Below are 26,373 nucleotides of genomic sequence, written 5' to 3' on the forward strand. Positions count from 1 at the left end.
CCAGCCTTGTCCCTTACCCCTCTCTCTGTCCTCGGGGCCCCTCGAGGCCTCTGTGCTCACCAAGACAGAGACCAGAAGAGGGCAAGCCACAAAGCTTCTGGAACGGGACTTAAAAGGCCTCTCCACCCGCAGGGCCTGCTCGCCTGTCTGGGTGGGCAGCTGGCACCCAGGCCTGAGCTTCTCTGCAGTGGCCTGGGCAGTCACCTCCATTTTACAGAGAAGGCCACTGGGGCTCAGAGCACGCCTGGCTCAAGGTTTTGCGGCCACGAGGGCCCCCTCATCCTCCAGCTGGCGGCCAGGGCCCTGGCGCCCTCACCGCGGGACCCCACCGGCTGCCCAGCAGTACAGACACCAAGAAGCACGTAGCACGCGGCGTTCCCAGCCAGAGTTTATTGGGCCTGCGGCCGGCAGCGGCCAGTGCCCCCCTCCTGGGCCTGGTTACAGGGGCTTGGCGTGAGCCCGGCTGGGGCGGGGGGCACGGTTCCTACGGGTGCAGCAGGGGAGAGGAGAACGGCGTGGCCGGGGCTGCTTCCCCAGAGCCTCTGCTACCGGGCTGGGGCATGCGGGGGGACAGGTGGGGACGGAAGAGGGTGCTGGCCCCGGAGCCTCACCCCCACCTGCCTCTGGCTGCAGCAGGGCCCCGCAGCTCAGGCGCTGCCCTGCCAGCAAGGGCGGGGCCCTGGGGAGCACCGGGGACAGGAGCTTCCTTCCCGTCAAACAGTGGGAGTGTACATTCTTGTTTAGAGGTGTATTGAGAAGAGAGCGCGGACACCGAAGTTTCTAGAAAAGGGGGAGGCCGTTGTCGTGAGAGGGCGGCGGGCAGGCTTGGCTGGTCGGCTGGGCTGGGGTGCTCAGTCTCGGGCCACAGTGCACCAGGCGGCTACAGGGGAGGGAGAGGGGAGGGGGCGTCAGGGAGACAGGGGCAGCCCCTTCCCCACCCTGTCCCGTGGAGGCTGCAGGGGGCAACGGAATCCCTGGACAGGGAGGGGCAGGCAATGCACTGTGTTGTCACCCCCCCCAACTCAAGAAACTTCTGCTCCCCCAGCTAAGTGGGCAGGAGAGCCCTGGCTGGGCTGACCCCGAGCTGTGCCCTGGCCAGCGAGCGGCCGGGGGGCTGCTGGAGCACGGTGGCAGTGGGGGGCTGGGAGGGGGCAGTGGGCACAGCAAGGCCGCCCTGGAGCCCCTTTGGGGGTGCAGGGGCGCTCACTGGGCGCCCAGGCTGTCCTGCCACCAGCTCCAGGCAGGGTGGGTCTGGCAGCGAGCGCTGGCGGGGACCCCGCTGGGATGGGGCAGACTTCTGGGGACCCCGCTGGGATGGGGCGGACTTCTCGGGCCCCCGCCTCTCTCACGTCCCCCTGCATCTCCCCCACGTGCTGTGCTCTGTGATCAGATGCCCGGGGCCAGCTCTGGGCTCAGGTTCCACCCTCCTATTTCTGGGGCCCGGGCCCCCACTCCCGGGCTCCGGCCCCACTCCTGACGCAGCCTCTGCCCTGGAAAAGCGCCGCTGCTCCTCGGAAGCAGAGCTTTGGCCCAGCCCTTTACCTGGAACCGCAATCCGGGAGAGGGCCTCGGGCTGGCTCAGTGTGTCCACCTTGGTGTGCCGGAAAGCTTTGCAAAGGGGGCTCTGCAGGTGCCTGCGGGCCAGGGGGACACGGGTTGGCTCTCGGGGCTTGGCGGGGGGCCAGGGGGTCATGGAGGCCTGCGGGGGAGGAGCCGGGGGCCTGGGGCCCCAGTGGACCCCTAGCCCAGGAAAAGCTGCTTCAAAACCGAGACGTGGTGCGCTCTGGGCTCAGCGGCTGCGAAGCCTTGGTGTGACGACGAGGCTGGTCCCAGGAGGACGACCCCGGGGTCTGAGTGGTGGAGTTAGGGAAGCGTAGCGGGTCCTTGCCTCCCAGGGAGTGAACCTGACTGAGAACTTTCCTGCAGGCTCGGGGGTCTGGGAGGCCATCGGGCCTGAGGGTGGCCTTCCCTGGGAACAGCAGCCACCCCCTTGGACTGATGAGAGGGGACCAGCCCACAGGAAGAGCATGGCCTCACCCGTGTCACCCCAGGAGGGGAATGGTGCCGATGGCCACGCTGTACCCAGAGCCCCTTATTCACATGCCAGCTGGGGCCGTCCCCCAGCACGTGTCCCCAGAGCCACGTGGCAGCCCCCTGCGCCCTCCCAACCTGGGTCCTCAGCCCGTCAACCCATGGACACGTTTGCCAGGGGGGCTCGGGGCCGGGCGGGAGCTGGAGAGGCCGGGGGGGTTTTCAAACTCCGTGTGCCTCAGCCCCAGACCCCGAGACTCGGCAGGGGGTGGCCGGCCGCGCAGTGGGGGAGGGGGGCGCCCCCAGCCGAGCAGGGCCTCGACCCTCCCAGGGGCGCACGTCAGCTCATGTGTCTGCACCCTGGATTCGTTATCCCGTCCCCTGTGTCTCCTTTGAGGACACTCAGTCCAAGGTGGCGAGAAGGAAGGGGTGGGGCTGGGTGGGACCCCATCACCTGGGCCCACGGGCCGTGCCCACCTCTTCCACTCCTCCTCTGTCTCCCAGAACTCATAGACGACGAAGGTGAGGCCGTCGGCCATCCTCACGGCGGTGACACTGTCGGAGGGAGCAGAGGAGCAGGCTGCCGGCCAGCCGGATCAGCCGGAGACCCCCTTCCCGCCCCGCCCCGGGCCCTCTTCCTTGGGACGCGGACACCCAGCTGCCGTCTCCACCCGCTCCCTCCACCCCACGGAAGTCGAGCACGGGTGGCAGGTGGCTCTGGCGTAACCCGCAACCCCGAGGGCGGGCGTGGAGGAGCCGGGGCTCGGGTCCCCCTTTCAGGGCACTGGTACCAGCCGTCAGGGGCCGTGCGCGGATGGCACCCCGGTCTGGCTGGCTCCGGGCTGGGTCCCAGCCACCCAGACCAAGGCCCGGCGCCTGGGAGGCGGCCAGCGATTCTTTATTGAATTAACCCTAATGGAGTGTCATTTTAAGACTTCACCGTCATTTTTTAAAGTCCTAACTTTAAAAGCAGGAACCTCCTCCTCCTGCCAAGCTCTCCTTCAGAACCCGCCTCATTTAGTCCCTGTCACACCTGGCAGAGGCGGGGCCTGGGGAGGGCTTGGCCCTGGACTTGGAGCCTTGGGTGGCCTCGCTGGAACCCCCAGTCTCTCTGGGGCCCTGCCGGGTGCAGACATGCAAGCCGGAGACGCTGTTGGGGCTGGCAAGGGGGCAAGGGCCAGCGATGTGCACGCTCCCGGAATGTACTGGAGCTGGGGGGATCGGGGGCCCGCCTCCAGGACTGGCCCAGCTCTCCCCGCACCCCGATCCGGCCCGGTGCGGCTCCCGGGCCGCTCTGCTTTTCCACGCGCCCGAGGCAGCGGCGGCGGCCGGCGATGTTCCTGGATAATCACCGGCAGTTCCAGGTTCTGTGGTGCACGATGGCAGTCGGGGGACAAGCCCGCTAATCGTGTCATTAGTTCCTTAGCTTCCCAGCCTGAAATCCCACATGGCTCTGCGGGGCTCTTGCCGAGAGTGGAGGGGAGGGGCGCCCGCGCTGGGAGGCTCTGGTTCCGGGGTCCCCAGTGAATGGCAGAGGGCACCATGGGCAATGGGCGCCTCTCCTTTCGCTCACTGCGGGGTGGTGGAAGCTTGCTGAGGGCATCTGCTCAGCTGATATGCACGTTGGGGACAGTGGGAAGGGCCGGCAGGCGAGCATGGGGGCCGTGAGGACACACTGTCAACAAACAGACCCTGAGGGGACCCTGATCTCAGCCCCCAAGAAGGGCTATGTGTGTGTGGGGGGGAGGCCTGTGCCAAGCCAGTATAACTCAGTGGGCCAAAGTCATCCTGGAAGGGGTGCCAAGAGCTGGAGGGGTGGGGGAGGCAGGGCAGAGAGCAGCTGCCTCAGCCTGGAGGGGGGAGTGGCGAGCGCGGGCTCCTGGCAGCCCCTGCCTAGCCCGGCCCTCTCCAGGACCTCCAGACTTGAACTTTGGCCTCTTCAATCGAACGTGGCCCCAACCCCATGCGTGGCTCCCCCTCTCCCCCGCAGATGGCCGAAGGCTCCGAGCGTCAGCCTGGCTCCCTCTACCCAAGCCCTTAGCAAATCGGGTCACACCTGCAGCAAGACAGTCCCAGCTTTGCCTACCGGCCACCCACGCCCCGCGGCCCCTTTCCGGGGTGACTGCCGGGCCTCCTCGCGGGCCTCCCTGCTGCAGGCTTGCCCCCCACCCAGCCCCTTTGCCCGGCAGCGGCCAGAGCTGCTTCTCCCAGTGGAGACTCACGGTGCCGCCTTCCTGCCCCCAGCACTGGCTGCCGTTCTTAGAGCACCCAGGCCCTCGCCCGTCACACTGTCCAGCCACATCGGCTGCTCTCTCGTCCCCAAATCTGCCACACTTGTCCCGGCCCCAGATCCTGGCAGGGCAGAGCCCCTGCCCAGAATGCTCTGCCCTCCGACTTCGCAGCTTGGGCCGTGCCTCCGCCAGGAGCCCCTCCACCAATGCAGCTCCTTCCACCAGCCGCCCCCTCCCAAGATGCCTCGCCATCCAGAGTCACCCTTCTCTGCCGGGGCGGTCCAGCCCCCTTGCCTGGGCCCACAGCGGAACAGATGTGCCCGCTGAGGGGGCAGAGGCCAGCTAGGCTGGAGGAGGAGAGAACTGAGGCAGGGAAACCTCCGAGGCCACAGCTGCCGTCCACAAGGCACGGGAGGGTGGACCAGCGGGCTGGCCGCGGAGGCGGGGAGAGAGCCTGGCTGGCTGTGCCAACAGCCCCCTGGGCCATCAGGGGACAGGACATCTCAGAGGTGGCCACGCCCTCAGCTCTGCCAGGGAGCAGCGCGGCCCCGGGGGGTGCTGTCCATCCTCCCACCAAGGACAACTCCTGGCCGGGCTCTAGCACAGGCCGGGGTTACGAGGAGAGGACAGCGGCCACCTTTCCTGGGCGCTCCCCTCGGGCCTCACCTTCCTTCCTTCCTCCAGTATCTATGGCACACGGGCCAGCGACAGGCGCGGCGTCTGTCGAGTGCCACCCACTGTGTACCTGGCCCCAGTCCAAGCCCTTCTCGCTCGTCATCCCCTCTGCACCTTCTCACCACCCTGGGCAGGGGGCCCGTCAGTCCCATATTACAGATGGGTAAACTGAGGTCAGGGAGAGGAAGTCACTTGCCAGGTTCACCTGCCAGGAAGTGCCAGGGCGAAGACCCGACTTCCATTTCCCTGGGGGGCGCTTGGCTCTTGGGTGAAGCCGGTCTGCCCCCTCCAGCCCCGACAGAGCCCCCCGCCCTGTCCCCGCGCCCCTCCCGGCCGCTCACTCACTGGAAGCAGCTCCTCTCCCCGGCGGTGCCCCGCAGGTACTGCCGCAGGGAGTCCAGGAACTCGCTCAGCTGCTCGGGACACACGGCCAGCTCCTGCCGGACCAGCTGCAGGTGCTGTGGGCCAGAGACGCGGGGCGGGGGGAAGGGTGTGTGGGCGTGGGGGGGGCAAGAGGGGGACAAGGACACCCGCAGGCCTGCCTGCCACCCCGGGCTCCCCGCCAAGCCCTCTCCCAGCCCCACTGCCACAGCTCAAGACCCCATTCCCCACTTCCTCTCTTCAGAAGAGAACAGGACAGTTTGGCTCCTTGCCCCCAAAACAAAACTAACACACCCATGCCTGCACTTTTTGATTAAAGCATCTAGAGCTTCAAAAACAAACAGCCCTGGGAGGGGAGGCTGGGCCCTGGGGATCAAGAGCTGGAGGCTGGCATCTCCCTACACGGTGGCCAGGGACGTGGAGCCATCTGCCTCTTGCCAGGAAAAGAGGGGGGCCCGGGGCCTGGGGGGGGCCTCACCATGTTGGTGCCCTCTTCATCCGAGAGGCGCTGCTGCAGGTCGAACCAGAGGGTCTGAAACAATGAACCATAAGGTGATCCTGGAGACACCAGCTCCTCCAGGCAGGAGGGGACTCACCACGATGACACCCCAGCACCCACAGCCACCAGGGCCCTCTGGAGTCTCCTGGGCTGGAGGCAGCTCCCCGGGGGCCAGCCTTGCTGGGTAGGGGTCAGTCCACCCTCCATGCAGTGCCGACCACGGAGGGGACCACCCGGAGGTGGGGGAGAGTCCCTCCTGGCTGCGGCAGCTGGGGCCTCTGAGAGGCTCAGAGGGGGGTGCAGATCCCCGCGGGGGGCAAAGCAGGCTCAAGTTGTGCAGGGGAATCTCGGGCCAGGCAGCTGTGGGGGCTCAGGAGGCGAACCCAGGACGCTGATTTGGGCAGAAGTCACCCTCAGCCTAAGCCCTGGCGCCTCCCGCACCTGACGTCTGAGATGGAGTGGTCCCTGTGAGGGGGTGCGATCCTCGCTGCATCCCACCCAAGCCCTGGGCTAAGCTCATAAAGACGTCTGAACTTTCCAGGCCCCTTAAGTAGGTACCGCCCACCGTGCACCCCTGGCAAGCAGGAAGCACCTGCGACCTGTTCATCTCCAGGTGGCGGTGCCCAGACCAGGACGCAGCATCCCACAGGTGATCCAGGGGTGTGGGACGAATGACAGCCATTTCCCAGCCGAGGCTCAACGAGACAGTCACTTGTCACAAAGGCTGGTTAAGTGGCAGAGCCTCGCTGACACAGGCCCGAGCTCCCCTGCCTCGACCGCGGGCACCCCAGTACACACGCCTCTGAGTCGCCCCCGTCCATCCACCGTGAGGACGGGCACTCCCTCAGTCGCCGGCACCCGGGTCTTTCCCCCTCAAACATAAGGTCACTGCCTTGTTAGGGTGTTAGGGGAGGGGGTGGCAGGCCGGCTCCAGGGCCTTCCCGCGCCGGAGGGCCAGCGCACAGGTTTCTCAACTCTTAATCTTTTTGAAGAAGGCACAGGGCACGCTCCTTCTGCACCTCCCTGCGAACCCGGCCGCCAGTGCTGGAGAGCGGGGAATCCCCCCAAGCACCCGGTGCCCGCGCTGGCAAGGGGCGGGGTGCCCCGGGGCTCCTGGAGGGCAGGACCAGGAGGGGCTGCGGGGCAGGTGGGCGGAGGCACGGGGGTCACCCCCTCTGCCCACCCCACCCGCTCCCAGGGCACACAGCGCCCTCCACCGCCGGGGCTCCGGGGCGGCCACGTGGCGGCTCAGGTGGGCCCCCGGGGGCGGGGCGGGGAGCCAGGCCCCGATTGGCTCCTGCTCGCAGCCCGAGCCAATCAGAGGCGGGCGAGGCGGCCCAGCTCCGTCACCTGCCCGGTTGTTACGGCGACCCGGGCGCTAAAAATAAACTTCAAAGAGCCGCCCTCCTCGCGCGCCGACTGAGTTGTTATGACAACCGGGGCTACAGGGGCCCAGCCGAGCGCTCCCACCCCACACCCCACAGCCGGCTTCCCGGGGCCGAGCCGCCCTGGCCTCAAACCCGCAGGTGGGGAGCCCCAGCCCGCACCAATCCCTCGGAATCCCGCCCCCCACCCCCCAGGACCACACAAGTACTTGCATGCCTTTTGCAAAAAAATAATAAATGGAGAAAAGCAGAAGAAATGCAAAATCCCCCTCCGCCCACCTTCACCTCCCATCCCAACAGGAGATGGCTGTTCTCTCGGAGGTAGAGTGTGGCATGTGTGTATAGCTTTTTGGTATCAGAATTGTAAGAATATAATAATTTCTAATATTTATTAAATGCACACCACACACCAGACTCTGCCATGCCATAAACAAACTATACAATCCCCATGAGGGTGCGCTACTGTCCCCGTTATTGTCTTTTATCTTTAGTGGAGGTCTCAGGTTCAGAGAGGGCAAGTCGCTGGCTCAAAGGCACACAGCTGGTTAGAGGTACAATCAGGATTTGAACCTAGGCAGTCCCTAAGGCAAACTGGATTTTTCTTCCATATTGTCTTGTGAATACTCCACGGAGTCCTGAAAGGCTCTGCTGACAAGATTCTGTCAAGGCTAGCTCGTTTCCTCTCCCTGTGGACGTGTGCCATATCTTATTCAATAGATTTCCCACTGCTGGTGGTTTCTAACCTCTCCTCCGTCTCTCACTCACCACTCAAGACCCTTTCTGGGCACCGCCTGCCTTGGAGCAAAGAGTCCCTTGGCGCCCCATCCCCCTTGTGGCCTGTGACCCCAGCAGGCCCGCTCTGCTCCCCTTTCCCTGGCACCAGTCCTTTCTCAGCTGCGCACTCCATTCCCGCATTCTCCCCGGGTGATCCCCGTTGAAAAGCTCCCGGAACTTTCTGCAGCCTGATTTCTGTCCTGAGCTGCAGGCCCAACTCCCCCCGCGGTGGGGCAGGGGAGCGGGAGGGGCTCACCTTGCTCTCCAGCCTCCTGATCAGCTCGGCCAAACGGCTGACCTGGGCTTCCAGGCCCTCCTCCTTTGGGTCTGCAGAAATTGGGAAGGAGACACAGGCTGGTGGAGGCTGGGCCCGACGCCCCATTGGCGCCCTAGATGCCCAGCGCCCCAGGGCCCGGCTGGAGGCCCACGCCCCAGCTGGGCACTCTCAGAATTCCCCCAAAGCCCCCAGCCAGGCCCCAGCCCAGCACTGCTCTCACCAGAAGGCAGGCCCTTTCCTTGCTCCGGGGCCGCCGGCTGGTGGTTGAGGACGCAGGGAGCAGCGGGGTGGCCGCGCCAGGCCTCCACGGCGCCGTGGCTGGGTTTGCCGTGGTTCTGCCTGCAGTTGGAGGGGGGTAGCACGTGGGCTATGGCAGAGGTGACAAGGCCTGAGCCCTCTCAGCAGCTTCGAGGAATGTTCCGCGAGCACTGACTGGGGGCTGAAGCCAGCATGGAACTCACCCAGGGAGCCCCGCCCTGGGAGGCAGCCAGGATCCCCTTCACCTTGCAGAGAGGGAAACTGAGGCTGGTGAGGCAGGGGCCTCGGCTAAGGTCCCGCAGCCAGCCGAGGGCAGAGCCTGCAGCCCGGGGCTGCTCCCCCCGCCGGGGCACCTGCCGAGCCCCACTAGGAGCCCGCTTGGTGTCTGGGGGGGCCCCCACCTGCACTCCCCACCGGGAGCTCGCAGAGGTGGCTGAGAGTGGGGCTGTACCACGTCCCTGGGGAGAGGGGGGCCTGGCGCCTGGCTCCATACAAGCCCCCTCCACGCACACACGTGCACAGCCACCTGCTTCCCACGGCTGCCAGACAAATATGCATGCTGCTCACGGAGCCCGGTTCCTGGCACACAGTAGGTACTCAACAAAGGCTGGGGGACTGACTGAAGCCCCCTGTGCAGACAGACACCAAAAAACTCCAGACAGGCCTACAGTACCTGCACGGCCACATAAAATGCATGCCCAGGCACCCACACGCACACACACGGCTCCCATGTGCACGCCTGGCACGCCCCAGGGCCCACCCCCACCCCCACCTGTACCCATCCCTGAACCTTGAAGCTCAGCAAGCCCCTCCCCTGTGCCAAGGGGCAAACCAGACCCCCGAGGGAGGGGAAGAGGCTTGCAGCGCCTGCAAATGAAACGCGTCCCTCAGGCCGTGAAGAGGAGCCAAGCGGAGCGGAGGCCCTGTGCCTGGGTCCCCGGATCCTGGGGGGGCTGCACCCAGGGCAGGAGCTGAGAGCTCAGCTGGGAGCTGAGAAAGGGGATCTTTGAAGCTGGGGTGTGTGTGTGTGCAGCCGACTCCCAATGTCCCCAAATCAAGTCCCCACATGGGGTGAACAGGTGTAGCCCCTGAAATGTGATGGGAATGGCAAAATGCAGCAAGTCAGGGGTGAAATCTGGTGACGCGTCCTATCTGTCTTCAGAATCCCTATAAGACAGCTCACGGATGCAGAGTCCTGGAATCTGAATCCAGCGGGTCTGGCCCGGGGCCCAGGAACCTGCATTCTAAGATTCCCAGGTGACTCCGCCGCAGGCGCTCAGGGCCCAGCTGCTCTCAGCAGCACCGCAGTTCAGCGGCCTTTGCGCTCCTCCCTGCCCGGGCGCCGGCCTCTCACCCCAGTGAGCCACGCTCCAGCCCCGGCACACGGCACGCCGCACCTTGACCTGGGCAGCCGAGGCCCGGACGCCTGCCCGTCAGCCCACCTGCTCTCCTCTCAGGGCCTCTTTGCGTTGGGCAGGTCAGATGTTCCGGGAAGAACCAGGCCAAGAGGAGTTTGTCTTGACGTGGGATAGCAAATGGGGACCCCGGGGCTGGCGCTCAGAGCCGGAAGGAAAGCTGGCCCTCGGCAGGGCTGCTCTTCCCTGGGACCCCAGGTACGTTCCCACCCCCCCGCCAGAGAGGGACCCCCGGCGCGTTTCTGTGGTCTCAAGGGTGCAAACCGGGCCATAACCACCACTAAACCGCGTGGTGAGGCAGTCATCCCGTTTCCAACTCTTTAGAGTCTCTGGAGCCGGTCTCCGCGTGGAGCTGCTGTGTCTCCAGCACCTCTAGGCTCCTGCCACGTGAGGGACCGCGGCACCCGCGCCTGCTCCTTTCCCACTTCATCGCGGGCGCGTGACACTGGGATTCCAACTGCGGGAGCCTCGCCAGGTTTCCTAACTTTATCCCGTTTTAGACGCGAGGCCAACAACAGAAGGGTCCGGGGAGCCCCGCGTGGGGAGTGGAGGGGGAGGTGGCAAACGACGGGCGCCGCTTGAGCTCAGGTGCTTCTGCGGGCGCAGCTCTCGTTTAGTCCCCAGCGACCCAAGGAGCGGGTGCTGGAAGCTGGGGAAACGGAGGCACACGGGTGCCAGCCTCCGAGCCCGCGCGTCCCCCCCACGGTCCCCGAGGCCCGCCCCGCACCCACCGGATCTGGCTGGTCTGCTCCTCGATGGCCTCCACCGCGCTCTCCACGGAGCTCAGCAGCGACTGGATCTGATTGGCCGTCTCCTTCAGGAGGAAGCGGGTCACAAACTGGTCCACGCTGCTCCCTCCCTCGTACACCTGCGGGGGCGGGTGAGGGGTGAGGGCGGGGCAGCCGGAGGAGGGGCTGGGCGGACGCCGGCACAGCGAGGAGCCATCATATGCGGGTGCCCGTGCCCCGTGCGGGAAGAGGCCACTGCCCCCTGCGCCCCAGAGGCTCGCGGAGGCGCGGGGCGAAGCCCGGCGGCCCCGCCCGCAGGCCATGGGACTTGGACAAGTGACCTGGCCTCCCTGAGCATAACGGTCACTGTAGCATCTGTCTTCCGAGGCTGTGGTAAGGGCTGATGCACAGAATGCATAGGAAATGCACAGCCCAGCGCCTGCCAAGTAGCAGATACCCAGTGGACAATAACCGCAGAGCTGCTATGACCAAGACGGTGGTGGCGGTGCTGACGGTGGGGGTGGGGGGTGTGGAGGCCACGGTGGGGGCGGCGGTAGCAGGGGTGGGGGTGCTGATGGAGGTGATGGTGGCAGCAGTGATGGTGTCATCACTGTCACTGCTGGGGACAGGAGTACTGTATTGGAGGAGAAGCGTCCAGAGCCCCTGTTCCCTGTTCTCCTCCACGGAGGAGCTCTTGGGCTCACTGGGGCTCCCTGCTGCTGCTCAGAGAACAGGAGAAGAGAATTACAAGCAGCCCAGGGAGGCTGACCTGCTCCCCACCGAGAGGCCCCGAGCCCAGGAACAGAAGCGGGTAGAGGAGTCTGGGGGAGACCCCGAGCCCAGGAACAGAAGTGGGCACAGGAGTCTGGGGGAGACCCCGAGCCCAGGAACAGAAGCGGGGAGAGGAGCCGATGCCACTTGGAGAGGTAGCCGGGGGGCAAGATGGATAAAGGGGGCTCTGCAAATATGCTCTGCAGTACAAGACCGAATCTCTTCCCTTGCCACGAGTCTTTAACAAAGACATTTTCCAAGGCTTCTGGAACCACCGGGCTTCCGGCGGAAATCGGCACAGCGCGGGCTCCCCAAGGTCACCCAGGGACCGTGCTGCCGACGCTGACCCTGTGTCGGGGGACTCCGCTGCCCTCAGGCCCTCGCCTGTGACGCTCTCCGGGCCTCTCTGCCAAGACCTCGCTTCCTGAAGCACCTGCCCCAGGCACCCTGGCATCCCGCCCAGGCCCTGGCAAGGCCAGGGAAAGCAGGGCTCTCGAGGAAAGCAAATAAAGCCATCCCTCACTGGGGCTGGGAATTAATTAGCAATCATGGCCCAGTGGGGACCAAGGCCCAGAGACAGACTGAGGCGGGGGTGGGAGCGGGGCAGCCGGCTGTGGGTGAAGGCAGAGGCGCGCCGGGGTCTGGCTGGCAGCATGTCCTGGCCAAGAGCCAGCCAGAGTGGCCCCATGTGTGGCAGGACATCAGGTGCTGGTATCCTAATGTACCGGAAGTGTCCACCCAGCTTCCTAGCAGAAACCACACTCAGTCCCGTCATCAGTGGGCTCCCAACAACTGGCCAATAACCAACAGGACGACCCATCTTGGTAAAAAAAAATTTTAAATGCAAAGATAAAGGCCCTTGGGAGTGATGCAGCAGGAATATTAAAAGGACCTAGCTCAGGGGTCAATAAATGTAACTTATGAGTGGAATTCTGAAAAAGACAACTCATTTTGAAAGAAGGAAAACAATTCGGCTCATGCAGATTTCTTTGCCACCACAATCAATGCCTCTGCCAACCCACCAGCTGCACGGATCCCAGGGGAGAGGAGAAGCTCTAAGAATTTCCCATCGGGGGGCAGGTTCCTCATCTGCAGGGCACCAGGGCGACATTCAAAAATTGGCAAAGTCTCTGAAGTTTTACCACGTGAGCACCTTTTCTGCAAAGAATGTTTTCATCACCCAGGGTTGAACTAGAGAACGAATTCTTGAATAGGGAAGCTGTGAAAAGAAGCCATGGGAGTCACTCGAATAAGACATAGGGGTCACAGGGATCAGGAAATAAAAACATTAACCACTCATAGTTTAATTTTAACCGCAATGGATTAAGACAATGAAGAATATAAATGTGTGGAAGGAAAACAGCTAAAAATCTCAAAAATGCTTTATTTTTATGTTTTTGAGGTACCGGGGCCAGGGATCGAACCCCAGACCTTGTACATAGGAAGCCAGTGCTCAACCACTGAGCCACATCAGCTCCCCTCAAAAACGCTTTTTATCCTACAAAATAGAAAGTTTTTTCTTCTTATTAGCTAAGCATAAAGGTAGAATTGAGAACTTTAACAACATGTTTTTTTAAAGTCATTAGTGAAATGAAAACTAGAAGGTTACCTTCCAAATAGCAATCCAAGATAAAAGCAAAGAGAACAGACCCGTGGAAAGGTAAACCACAAAGGGCTCGAAGGAAGCACCAAAAATGGCAAGTATGAGAGCGGGCAGAGGGCAGACAGATGTACCAATCATAGCAATAAAAACAGCAGCTGAACCCCCTACGTGGAGACAGAGCCCCAGATTTGATGGAACAAGACCCGACTAGAGGAACAGCTCAACCGAAGCAGCACAGAAGGATTTACAGAGAAAAGCCTGTGCAAAGATTCTGCAGCCAAATGTGGCCGAACAAACAGGACATGCTGTAATATCACTCCCAAGTTAGAACTTGAATGAAATGGTGTTACCCAAGATAAGGGTAAGAATCTATTGACAAAAGGCATAAGCGTGCCACGGACAAGGCGCTGTTCAATCTTTAGGCACTGGACGATATACTGACATAAATGTGGCTACTGGGGCACAGGTATTGGATACACCCTTTCTATAATTTTGCTCTATCTGAGAGCCTTTTTGATTAAGAGACTTCAATAGCACGTATTCTTCGATCCAGTAATTCCACTTCTGATCATCTACCCTTAAGAACTAATCCAAAATGTGGACAAAGATTTACGCCCTGTGGTATTAATTAGTGTTGTTATTCAGAATATCAAAAACTTGGAAATAACCTAATTATGCCCAACAAGAGAGAACTCATAAGAAATTTAAATAAGAATATTTAAAATGATGCTTTTGAGCAGTTTTAACAACACGGGGGCAAGCTTTATGTTAAAATATTAGGTGAGAAAAGCAGAAAAACTTCCATTTGCAGAAAGATTTACATATGTTAAAGAAATATTTGTGGGCAAAGGCTTGAAGGAAATAAATTAAAATGTTAGCGCTGGTTACGGAGAGTGGGGATGAGAAGTGATCTGAACTTTTTCTTTATGCTCTTCTACTTCCTAAGTTTGGCATATTGAACATGTACTACTTATATAATAAAAAAGCACAAAAATAAAGACTAAAATCTAGAAAGGAAAAACATGGGAAATATAAAGACTAAATGACAAAATGCAAGTTAGTAACAGCAATCAGCTCACTGCCGTCCCAGGGGACAGATAAATTTGAGAACACAACAAAGGGTGCAAAAGGCATTGTTAGGAAAAACTGGCAAAATCTGTGAAATGGGCCAAAAAGATGACTGGATTTCCTGGCTAGGATACCCTTTTCCCAAGTCTTTCCTTTTAAAACTCTTTTAAGACACAGAAAACTACAAACACAAATGATTTTTGTCCACAGAAATGCAAATTAATTATGTCTGGCAGAACGCAACTAACTTTTGCACCTGTAGATGGTGATCAGTTTTACATCTATTCACAGAGTCATTTCGCCATTCCTGGTTGCCTACATATGTACGTGAGTTTTTGGAATTATTCTTTCAGTTTTAACGTCTTTCTAGTTCCCTCATTAACTAATTAGTTAATAAAATCTTTGGCATATGTTCATTTTATATTTCTATAAGAGACAAGATTTTACCATTTTAAAACTTCATCTTTAACAATCTAGATTTCATAACGAAGAAAAGACTGTTTTTAAATTTTATATTCCAAAACCATGATCCACGCATCCATGAGGCAATTACATAAAGAAAATATGATGTAATATGTAATATGACAAAATCACAACATATTAAAAAAATAGAGAATTTTCACTCATCATTCAGTCTTATAACACAATGACATGGGAAATGAATGAGAATATGACAGACTTTAAAAAACGACAATGAAAACAATATAGATTAAAACCTTCAAAAGTGAAGAATTTAAAAATTTCAGACTTTATTATAAAAGGAAAAAATTAAGCATTCCATTTCACATATGAAAAAGAACAGCAACAACAAAAAACCCAAGGAAATATGCGGAAGGAAATAATGTCAAAACTATAAATCAGAAAGCATAGGGTGAAATTTAAATAAACAAATTGGGGTTGGTTGTCAGAAAAAGCAAATTCATACAGGCTAACCTCTGTCAAATTTACATTTTTAAATTTAAAATTTAAAAATTAAATTAAATTAAATTAAAAATTAAAAATTTAAAATTTAAATGTAAAATTTAAAAGGAGACCTAAGCTATAATAACCAATATTTTATTGAACTTAATGTGTACTAAGTGCCTGTCTTGGGCGAAACAAGGTTTTAGGTTTTTTAAAGACTACTAACTGCATCATTGATCATAAAAATGACCATCTACATGCATACACTAAAATGGACACAGTAAAAAATTTGACTAAAACTAGGGTTGACCTTAAAAAAAGTATTAAAATAATCCCCTCCCGTTTAGAACCCTGACACAAGTGTTTTGGATAAATCATTTCCGTTTTGAATAGGAAAATGATTCTACATCGACGCTGATTCACGCACAGAAAGCGTTCAAAACCACCTCTCAATTCATTCCCAAACTATGAACCAAACTCAATTCCCAGCAGAGAGGAGGATTAAATGTTCATGTGGGGACAGGACTCGGCAGTGCAATGAGAGAATACTGCACAATTAGGGTTTATCTCAGGCAGCGAAGGGTTGCCCAATAAGGGACGCTAATAATAGAAGCCACCCCATCAATAGCTTAACAAAAATCATATGATCATTTAAAAATACCAAAAAGGCATTTGAAAAAAAAATCACTACCACCTCCTAAGACAAAACTTAACAAAGGGAAGGCAGAAAAATATTTCCTTAAGACGCTGAAGAGGATTCTAACAACAAGAGCTGGAACTAATATAATAATTAGTGGAGCAAATCTAAAAAGCCCTTGAACATGGAGCAGGCAAAGAAGGCTGCCGGGTGAAGCAGCATTAGGATGTCTTAGAAATCGGGGGAAATGCAAGAGGATATACCAAAGAAATAAGGGGGCCACATATTAGAAATGAAATGGGAATAGAAGAGTTAATAACTGACGCTGTGACTGCCTCGAGAAAGCAAAGGCGTCCACGAAGATCGATGGATTCAAGGAAAGCCTTTTACAGAAAAACAAGCAACGAGTTGCGGTCCTAACAACAAAACCAGCCATAGAAAATCCAACAGAAAAAAAAAGCCCTCTGCTCCCGCAATGACCCACCATGGCTAAAAACGCGCCGAGGCCGCCGAACATCACGGCTCACGGAACAAGACCCCAAGGCAGGTGTGAGCTGCGCGGCGGCTGGTCAGGGGTCCCTCCTCGGTGGAGAACGAGGGGCTGCTCCCGAAGAGCACGGCCAGAGGCCAAGAAGCAGCCGCACAGGTCGAGTGCCCAGAGCCCACGCGGGCTCAGGGGACCCTCCCGCAGCCCAGGAGGGCAGCGCTGGGCCCAACGCCCTCCGGGTGGCTCGGAAACCTGGGACCTTGCCACACCCCCTTCCGCTCCCCTGCCCGCCGCGACACTTTCAGAATATCAAATGATATTCTAAAAAGACGACTGGCTATGGGAAATCAGCCTTGCGTGCTATTAAAATATACTTTAAAACAGCAACACTCAACCCAGCGCCACGCTAGCACGGAACCGGCAGTGTGGACTGGCAGAGGGCAGGAAGAGGGGTCGTTGCTTTTGGACAGGTGGGAAGAGAAGGGGGCCCCACTACACGGCGGGGCCACAGGGGAGCAGCATTTGGGAGAACGCAGCGCGCTGGTCTTGCTCAGCCCGGGCACGTGAGAGCCGCCGGATCGGGAGAACCGCCGTGGGCTGCTCGGTGCCGGGCCCTGCGCTAGGCGCCTTGCCAGCCTTACCTCATTCCACCCTCACTAAGCCCCTCAGGTGGGCGTTCCCATTTCACAGATGGGGGAAACTGAGGCTCATTCAGGCAAGTGACCTGCTGGGGGTCCTTCAACCAGGTCTGGCTGGCTGTATCCCTGAAGGTCCCCCCCTGTGCCCATGGCAGGCGAGGTGGGCGTTCCCTGAGCTACCGGGGCTCAGGGCTTCCCGTGGGGTCTGCGTGGCCTCGCTCCCACCCTGCGGGCGGGCCGTGTCCCGGCTGAGCAACCTCCATCCAGCTGCCCCTGGGCATGGAGCCCCCTGCTGTGCTCTCTATCTCTTGCCAGGTCCTTGACTCAGTTTCCCCCACTCATCTCAGCCTGATGCTACGGCTTCACCGCTCTGAGCCTCCATTCCCACAGTGGTAACGCGGGCAGGTGAAGGCACGCGGGAAGGATTAGACGCCACTAACCTAACCCTACCTGGAACTCTCGGGGCACCTACTGCGCCTCTTCTCTGAGGACTCAGGGACAGGACACACTGTGTGGGCCTCCAGAAGTCTGGCCCGGGGGGGCACAGACTCAGAGGCAGGAGGGAAGCTCCGGAATGGTCTGCTTACATCCATCCAAGAGACCCCCGGTCATGCGGGGAGGGCCCGAGGGCCCGCAGCCCAGCGGCACCGGCCCCAACGCGGCCGGCCCTGTCCTCCCCAGGGACACAGATGCAGCAAGGGGAGGGGGACAGCCCGCCACACCACGGACCTGTGCGGGGCCCGGAGGCCCAGCGCGGGGGTCCCGCTCCGCTGTGACGCTCCTGTACGAGATGTCAGACCCCCTGGTCTAGTTCACGTGCACTGAACCCGCCCTGAGTCCCTCCCCTTCCAGGCCAGGGGCCCTGCGGAAGAAGGGCACGTGCTTGGCAGGTATGACAGCAGGTCCGACAGCAGGTCCGAGGGCTCGGCGTGACCGCCGCTGCCTTCGGGATCCCTTCCTGGGACACCCACCCAACGTGCTCCCCCCGAACAGGCACCCGGCTCGGGGGAGGGGCCTCCAGCGCCACAGCAGACCCTGAGGCTCAAGTCCATGGTGCTGCCGGCCTCCCTCGGACAGGGCAGGCACCAAGCCGCTCGCCTGCCTCCCCGGCCCCCTCCCCACCCAGGCAGGCCCTGACCCCGGGGCCACGCCCCCCACTCACCTTCTTGGTGTAGCCCATGGCCTTCAGGACCGAATGATTCAGGGTCTCCAGGGAGGCCAGGACGTCCTCGTAGTCCCCCATGTGCTCCACGAAGTAATCTGGGGGAAGGGTCACAGGGAACTCGGCCCCTCCCCCCAGGCCCTCCCCCCTGCGTGGCCACTGCCCACACTGCCTCTCCCCGTCCTATCCCAGCACCCCCATCCGTGGCCCCTGCGCAGCTGGCACCTACCGCATAGTTCCTTGGTGTCCACGTGGCTGCAGAGAGAGAGAGAGAGGTTTGGCCTGTCCCATCCACTGCCCCACAGTCCTGGGTCCCGTATCCCCATCGACAACAGGGGAAAGGACCCTGGCCTCTCCTGGTGGAGGAGGCTGAGCACGAGGTGAAGGTACAGGTATCGCCTGCGGCCAGAGGAGGTGGACGGTACTAGCCAGACGCCGAGAGCTGGAGTGCTGTGCAGCTTCTGATAAGCTCCCCTTTCTGGGCCCTCCTTCCCCCACCTGGGCTGGCCTTGGCCACCTTGCTGGGTGTGACCTGGCCCCCAAGGTGCTTCTGATCACTGGGCGCTGTGGCCCAATGAGTCTGGGCTCAGACGCTTTGCACGCTCTCTCGCCACTCTTGGGGTCTCTCCAGTGTATGCTGCGTAAGAAAGGTTCTGACAAGTCCTGCAGAAAGGAAACCTGTTTAATTTCATTTAAACTAGCATTTAACCAATCTTTTTGATCCACCAACTGTTTTGGGCAGAATGCACACGCAGCATCCCAAGGAGCGTATGTTCACCTCACACTCTTTGGGGAACGCTAGAGAGAAGAATCCTGAGGGTCTTCGGTTTTGACTCTACAATGGCAAGTCTCCCCTCCCTCCCCCACCCCCCACTCTCATGATGAACTCTGAAACCTGAACCCCCTCCTTCTCCCTACCCCCACCACAAAAGGCACTAACCGATGGCCCTTTTGAAGTGTCCCAGGCGCAGGCACCCACTCTGGAGACCATGCCCCTCTCTCCTGCAGCCTGCAGCCATTTCACCCAGGAGCCTCAGAGGGGCTTTCCCCAGGTGATGCCAGTTCCACCTGCTCCGCCCTGGCCCCCAGCCCAGGCCTCTTCACACATCCCAGGACATCCTCAGCCCTAACGTCTGGGTCCCCTGCACGCCAGCCAGGTGGCAGCTCCTTCTCCAGAGCATCTCTAGCCAGTCTCAGGGGACTCCCACTGACCAAGTCCTCCCTAAACAACCCCTTAGGAACTCTGGATCACCCAAGTGGGCCTGAGGCAGGTAATCAGATGGGGGGGGGGGTCTGGTCCCTTCTGAAGATGGGGTTAAGGAAAGGGGGAGGCCTCATCCTATTTGGGGAACCACAAGGAAAGCGCTGAGCTTGGAGGAAGGCGGGGAAGGATCAGAGGTATGTGTGAATAGAAAGCGCTTTTCGCACTTGATTTAGAGATGGGTCAGAGTCAGAGTTTTGGTTAATTCTGAGATGGCAGGTTAGGGTTCTGATTGGATTGGTAGCAAAGATTTAATTAGGTGTAGGCTTAGAAGTAGGATTAAGGGTTAGTGTTTGGCTTCGCTTTGGTTTGGAATGGGGGTTAGAGGCTCAATATCACACTGCAGGGGGGCACTGGGAGCAGGCACAAGGCTTACTGAGAGTTAGGCATTAGGGTTGGGGGTAGAGTCTGAACTGGGTTGAGTTAGCAGAACGATAAAGCCATCACCAGCCTTCCATTTCCATTATCTTGAGTCTACTGTGCAAAATTCTAGGCTCTCTCCTTGCTTAGTCTTGTGTGTTTAGAAAAGACAAACTTGTGATAGTAGCCAATGCAATATCAATTTTCCCACCCCAATTCAACTGAGGCAATGAGGCATTATAGACCTGACTTTCAGATTAGTGAGTTTGGGGACTCTTCAGCACGCTGGCCCCTACAAGAGTGTGGAAAATGGAGCCTTGCTACTGGATGAGAAAGAAGATGCTGCCTCCATGGACCCACTCAGCATCCCCGCACTGGGAAACAGGGTTTAGGCTCACTTGGTGTTGTCAGAGTCAATTGTGTGGAAGAGATCTTCGAGTTCTTTCTCGTTGAGGACGCCATCTGCAAAGAAGAGCTGGAATTCCTCCAAGGACAGCTTCCCATCATCTGCAAGGAAGGAAGGAGGGAAAGCAGTTGGTGTCTAGAGAGATAAGACTGTGCTTACATGGTCCGCAAATCCAGCCAATTTCCAAACCAACAGACAAACTCCAACTCAGATAACCCCTGCCTACCCAGCTAACTCCCAAACCAAAAGATAACTCCAGCTCTGATAACCCCTGTCTACTCAGCTAATTCTCTGCTAAATTCCAGCTTAGCTAATCCTTGCCCACACAGGTAATTCTTAAAACTAAAAGAAGCTCCAGCTCAGATAACCTTGACCTCACTTAATTCACAAATTAACAGACTGAACCCATCTTAGAGAATGCCTGCCCATGCAGATAATTCCCAAACTAACCAGTAAACTCCAGTACACGTAGTCCTTGACTTTTTCAGCTAATTCCCAAAACAACAGACCAACATCTGTTTACAGATAATTTCCAAGCCAACAATAATGCAACTTTAATAACTAGTTTTGGAGGCTCATTATGTACCATGCCTTTTAAATGCACTCAACAAATACAGAGTGTCTGCTTCCTGCCAGCAATCTTCTCTCACTTAATTCACATGACCACTTGGGCTATTTAAGGTAGCCAAGTTTAAATCACTTGCCCAAGGTAACATGATTGGTTAGGGGAGTCTGATTAACCACCAAATGTGATGCTCAGAGACTCTCTCCAAATTTAGATGATCCCCAACCCCAGCACCTAACTCCAGACTCCAGGAGAGGGAACAACCTCCCTCTTCTCTGCCCCTGCTGCTCCCGTCCACACAGCAAACTTCGAGCCCTTCCCAAGGCGGCCTTCGCTTGGTCTGACTGGATATGGCTGCCAAAACGTTGGCATGCTCTTGCTTCCTCTCCCCAGGCCACGGACACAGCTGTCAGATGCCAAACCATGAGGGAAGAAGGCACTGGGAGCTGACCGCTGGCTCAGCACTGCCCTGTCCTTGGTCTGGGCTGGAGCTGCGGCTCTGGGGTGGGGAGGGCAGGGCTCTGCCAGCCTCCACATGGAGAGCGTCCTACAGCTGATGCGTGCCCCCTATCCCATCCCTGCCCCTGCTCCCTGCGCTTGTGGTGGCTCTGGGCATCAGTGTCCATTTCATTCCTGGCCCCACCAGGAAGATCTTGGGAGTTGGCATCAGACCGGGCCACTGAGAGGGAAGACTCAAAACAGAATGTTAGTGATCCCAGGAGAGGCTGTCCCCAAGCCAACACCCTCAGCTCCTCTTACATGGACAAGCAAAGTCCAGCCACACAAGTCCCAACCCTGCAGCTACCCCTCCTCCTCAAGGATCCAGAACATTCCCTGGTCCTTCTGAATGGGAGCGATGCCCAAGAGAGGCAGTGGAGGTCAAGAAGGGTGAGAAGGGAAGTCCACGGCATTTCCCGGCCCCCAGCCTCTCTACACAGAACCCCTTCTGTTACAGCCACTGGGTGATCAAAGCTGGGTGCCTGGGACAAGGACGAGGCTAGTCCATACTATGGATTATGAAAAGCTGCCCCCTCTTTCCTTAGAGGGGAGATGGCCCTGGGTGAGGAAGCACAAGCTGGGAGTGGAGCGCAGGCTGCACTGGAGGCCCTCCCGTTCCCGGCAGCATCTGCCCGAGCGGACGCGGTGGACGGACGTGGGGCCCAGAACGGAAGCCACTACTCTGCCCCTGTGCCCGCCTCTGCTTCTGGCGGCTCTGCTCAGGGTGGGGCAAAAGCACAAACTCTGGAGAGGGCACCTCACGCCTCGCCCTGGCCTCACCCCACCTGCCTTCGCTCTGGTCCCATAAAGTATAAAGGTCAGGAAGGGAAAAGGGAGGTAAACATGAGCGTGTGTATGTGCACGCTTGGGGGGCTAGGGCCAACACCCCATATGCCGCCAACACCCCGAGCCACAGCACATCACAGACCAAGAAATAATCTGTCACTGTCAAAACACACACACACACAAACCCCAACCAAACAAAAGACCCAAAAACCAACCTTGAAAAGGACACAAAGTCAGTTGTGAGATACACAAAATATAAGTTATGATTCTTTTCATTCTGTGCCAGAGGAATCTTGGAAACGTCACTCATTTAGAATTCCTAACAGCGCTATATTATAGGTAGTACTTTACCCCCATTTGACAGGGGGGTAAACTGAGGCACAAAGAAGTTTAGGGACCTTGCCCAGGTCGCACAGATGGAATTTCAATGCAGGCTCTGGCTCCCAAGGACAAGCTCTCAACTCAAACTGGGGCATGACCTCCAGAGAGCTCCTTCTACCTTCCATGTAGTCAGTACTGGCAGGCTCCCCACCTTTCTGGCAAGGGACAGCCAGTGGTCACGTCTTGAAGAGTCACTGCTGGGCTGCATGGGTAGTATCCTCAGGCCAAGTCTGGATCCAATGAGAGGGGTGCTGGGATTGATTAGCCATGTCTGCACCGGTGTGGGCATGGAGAAACATTCTGAGGCCACAGCTGGATCCAGTGGGAGGAGTGCTGGGATTGATTAGCCATGCCTGCACGGGCATGGGGAGTCCCAGTGGCAAGGTCCCCGTTTCCCACCCGGTCTCCCTGTGCCTGTCCCAGCACCTCTGCCCACTCTGCACTCAGGAGGACCAAGACGGAGAACAGACAGGCAGAGAGAGGCCCGCGGAGTCTCCCGATCACCAAGCCTTCTTCGCTGACATTTATCCTGAATGTCTAACCACGCGCCTAATGAACCCGTATCTGCTAATGAGGGGAAAAACATCTCCTAGGCAGACCTCTGGCCCAATTAGACCAGCGCGCCTGGCGTCTCTGCTTCCGGCACAGGCCCCGCCAGGCCCGTCTGCTCATTAGCACGCTCAGCCGCTGCGGCGGGTGGCCTTTCAAATGCCAGGTGCCTCCCAAGGGCCCGTCCCCGGAGAGAAGGGCAGGCTGGCATTCAATCCTCTGTGGCTGCCACACGCCACGCTCGGGGGGTTTACATCCCGGACCACGAGCCAAGCCCCTCCATCTAACCACCCCCTCAGGCCAGGAAAACGCAACCTGTCCTCAGGTAAGCGCATCAGAGGGGCCGCCAGAACGGGCCAGCCACCAACTGACCCACAGAGACCCCTGATCCCAGCACCCAATCCCGAGACCTCCAGCTCCTGGGGCCCCCCGGGCAGGCCAGGCATTTGCTTGCGTTAAACAAATATATGTATAAGTACACATCTGTATCTACACCCACACTCACACCTGGGCCCCACACCCATACAAGTTTTTTTAAAGGAGCTGCCGGGAATTGAACCCGCGACCTCATACGTGCACAGCAGGCACTCAACCTCTCAGCTACACCTGCTCCTCTCCGGTATTTTTTTAAAGTGTTTTCTTTTTCATTTTCTTAATCTTTTTTTTTTTTTAAAGATACATAGATCACACACAACTATGCAGTATTTTTACACCGTGCTGACTTAAACTGGAACTCTGCCTGCACTCCTGGACAACTGAGGATCTCACATGTAGTTTTTGCTCTCACCGAGTCCTGTCTTTGTCACCTGTACAAAAGATGTCCAGAGAGGGGCGGGTTCCTCAAATCCCGCAGGGTCGCAGACAGGAAGACTCCCGAGTCCTGGCATGCAGCAGGTGCCCCACGACGACCACAGCCTCCACCGGACCTCAAGGCCGGGAGCACAGGGCGGGCACAGACGCTTGTGCACAGGGAAGCGCGCAGGCGCCGCTCTCGAAGGCTTCCTCAGGTCCCCGCGGGAGTGGGGGGCTTGATTTCTTGCCGGGCACCAAGCCCGGGGCCCCGCCCTTTGACTTCACCCCACCAGCCTGGGGAAGGTCCTATTATCGTCCTGCTCCTTTGCCACCAGGGAAACCGAGAACCTGAGAGTTTAGTGACCTGCCTTGAGGATCGCGCCCCGGCAGTTGGCTCCAGAGCCGGTGTCCTCGCGGTGCCCGCGACAGAGGAGGGGGCCTGGGGCCCACCCGGGGTGCTCCGGCGGAACGGGCCACGAGGCCCGCGTTAAACTCGGTGACAAGCCTCCACGGCCACGCGGCGGCTGCTGGGGAGACTTGAGCCAAGGAGGAGGCGCGGGCTCGGCCCCTGGGGGCCCCCGGCTGTGCTGGGCCGGGCTGCTGGCCTGGGCCCGGGGGAACGGCCTCTCAGGGGAGGGCAGCACTGGGCGGCCCCCCGACAGCCCACCCCCGCGCCGCAGCAGCTCCTGCCGGGGCTGCCCATTCACAGGTATCCTCAGGTAAGTACGTCAACAGGTACAGAGAGGCCCAGTCATTCAGACTCACGGCGGTACAGACACACAGACGGTACAGACACACAGACGCAGAGTCCCACGGAGACAGCCCTGGCCGCGGCTGCTGCGCTCTCAGCGGCTCTCCTCTATGACCCCCGCCGAGGACCCCCTGCCCAGTGGGCTTCGGGCCCAGCCCGGGGACACATCACCACGCGGCCACACGCCCACCGCCCACCAAGAACCACCCAGACGGCGGTTCCCGCGGGCAAATCCCGGTGACCGTCTTCAGCAAACCTCAAGCTTCCAGGCCAGCGCCCGACCATGGGCTGCGCGCCCCCCGGGCCGTTTCCACACCCTCTGCCCTCCTCCCTCCCCTCCAGACGGGGTCACGGGGTCCTTCCCCGGGAGGGGCTGCCATCACCCTCAGGGGCCAGGGGGCGACGGAGCGAGACCCCTTTGCCACAAATGCCAGCGCCGGCCTGGGCGCCCCGTCCATCCCCCAAGACCTCACGTCCCAGCTGCCCGCAGTCACTGGGGAGGACAAGCCGACAGCGACTGCAGGGGAAGGGAGGGAGCCCAGGTCCCCACTGGACCATCCTGAACTCCAGGCTATGCCGGGGAACAGTGAGGGGGTGCTCTGGGGGAGGCCGGAGGGTCCCTGAAGTCAGGCACGAGGCCAGACTGGTCCCTAGCCTCCCCAGCACAGGCCTTTCTAAACAAGCACATGCTGAGCACGACCTGATGCTCCTCAAAAGCCTGCCAGCCACAAGTCCTCCTGGAGGTCCCCAACCGCCCGGGAGCGCAGGCGGGGCAAGTGCTGCTGCCCCCATTTCACAGCTGGGGACAGTGCCTTGGTTCAGGGAGACGAGGAGCTGCTCCGCGTCTGATCAAAACGATAGTGGTAGTTGTAGAAGGTGGGGTACTAGTTGTTATTTCATTCCACCCTTGTGAAGGTCTTTGGAACCCACGTTACTCTTCAGCACCCAGCTCTCCTGGTGCCGTGTGGGGAGCCTTTCCAAGAAGTCAAGAGAACAGAGGGGTTAACCCCGAAGTGAAAAACAGGGCTTCCAAAATACGTGTGCACAGATGCGCACCGCCGCATTATTCACATTAGCCAAAAGGCGGGCACGACCCAGTGTCCATCAGCAGACGATGGAGAAACACGTGGTCCAGCCAGACCACAGAGTCCTTTTCAGCCGTGAAGAGTAATGGGGCTCTGAGGCATGCGACGACACGGATGAACCTTGAAGACTTGAAGACACCATGCCCCGTGGGAGAGGCCAGACACGGAAGGACCAATGTTGGGGAATTCCATTCACACAAAATGTCCAGAACAGGCAAATCCAAGGGCAGAGAGCGGATGCGTGGCTGCCGGGTGCTGGGACCACAAGGGGTATCGGGGGAGTGACTGCTGGTGGGGAGGGGGCTCCCCCTGGGGGTGGTGGAAATGTCATGGAAACAGTGGGCAATGGGGGTTGTACAGCACTGTGATGTTATTAATGCCACCAAATTGCATCCTGTAAAACGGTTAATGGTTGACTTTGTTATGTAAGTCTTACCTCAATTAAAAATTGTTCTAATTAAAAAAATAAAGCAGCAGCAGCCAGGGGCAGTTTAGTGGCATGAATTCCTTTGGTGACAGCTGTGGGAGGATGGGTGACGTGGGAGAAAGGCCGGGGGCCCGCAGCAGAGCCTTGGCTCCCTTCACGCTGGCTGGGCAGCCCTGGGAAAGTCACTTAACCTCTGGGCAGCCCTGGGCAAGTCACTTAACCTCTCTGGGCTTGGCATCAGCACAACCTCCTCAGTGCTCGGACCCAGCCCAGGTAGATACACCAGGCACTTACCAGGGCAAGGCCCCCCTCCTGGCATCACAGACATCAACTCATGAATCCTCATAGCACTCCTGTTAGGGAAGGGCCATGAAGAACCCCATTTTACAAATGGGGAAACCGAGGCAGTGAGCAGCGCCCCGAGTTGGCTTTGACCTCAGAGTCCCGTGCTCATAACCTTTCGGTTTCTGGCCATCCGTGTCCCTCCCCCTGAGCCTTCCCGTGGACCATCAGGGCAGAAGAGTCGGGTCCCCACGCACCGAGCAACCTGCCTGGGGAACTCACCATTCTTGTCCGCTCGGCGGAAAAT

General features: G+C 58.6%; 1 protein-coding gene across 4 annotated transcripts; it reads right to left on the reverse strand.

The window, feature by feature from the left end:
• Window positions 1-370: 370 nt before the first annotated feature.
• On the reverse strand, window positions 371-26,373 carry NECAB2 (N-terminal EF-hand calcium binding protein 2). 4 transcript variants are annotated; one of them, XM_058279521.2, is made up of 12 exons: window positions 26,349-26,373; window positions 19,943-20,051; window positions 18,153-18,178; window positions 17,924-18,021; window positions 10,658-10,794; window positions 8,474-8,592; window positions 8,233-8,303; window positions 5,797-5,850; window positions 5,283-5,395; window positions 2,509-2,586; window positions 1,543-1,634; window positions 371-880 (listed from the first exon to the last, which is right to left on the reverse strand). In XM_058279521.2, exons 4-12 carry the CDS (start codon window positions 18,002-18,004, stop codon window positions 852-854), a joined length of 774 nt encoding a protein of 257 aa, XP_058135504.2. In that variant the 5' UTR covers window positions 18,005-18,021; window positions 18,153-18,178; window positions 19,943-20,051; window positions 26,349-26,373; the 3' UTR covers window positions 371-851. The 4 variants fall into 4 exon arrangements, 3 of the variants coding, with proteins under 3 accessions (XP_058135504.2, XP_071065144.1, XP_071065145.1); XR_011646264.1 differs by lacking the exons at window positions 19,943-20,051; window positions 26,349-26,373 and having other exon boundaries at window positions 2,509-2,611; window positions 18,153-18,776; XM_071209043.1 differs by lacking the exons at window positions 19,943-20,051; window positions 26,349-26,373 and having other exon boundaries at window positions 18,153-18,761.

The sequence above is a fragment of the Dasypus novemcinctus genome, chromosome 18 (assembly GCF_030445035.2).
Source record: "Dasypus novemcinctus isolate mDasNov1 chromosome 18, mDasNov1.1.hap2, whole genome shotgun sequence".
NCBI lineage: Eukaryota > Metazoa > Chordata > Mammalia > Cingulata > Dasypodidae > Dasypus > Dasypus novemcinctus.

Bases quoted from the DNA above. Each gene is read 5' to 3' on its own strand.
- NECAB2 (XM_071209043.1), bottom strand. From the start codon at position 18,249: ATGGGGATACGGGACCCAGGACTGTGGGGCAGTGGATGGGACAGGCCA. The intron at 18,022-18,152 runs GTAGGTGCCAGC...CCCTTCCCCCAG, and splicing joins GGACACCAAGGAACTATGCG to ATTACTTCGTGGAGCACATG. The intron at 8,304-8,473 runs GTGAGAGCAGTG...CAATTTCTGCAG, and splicing joins AGGAAAGGGCCTGCCTTCTG to ACCCAAAGGAGGAGGGCCTG.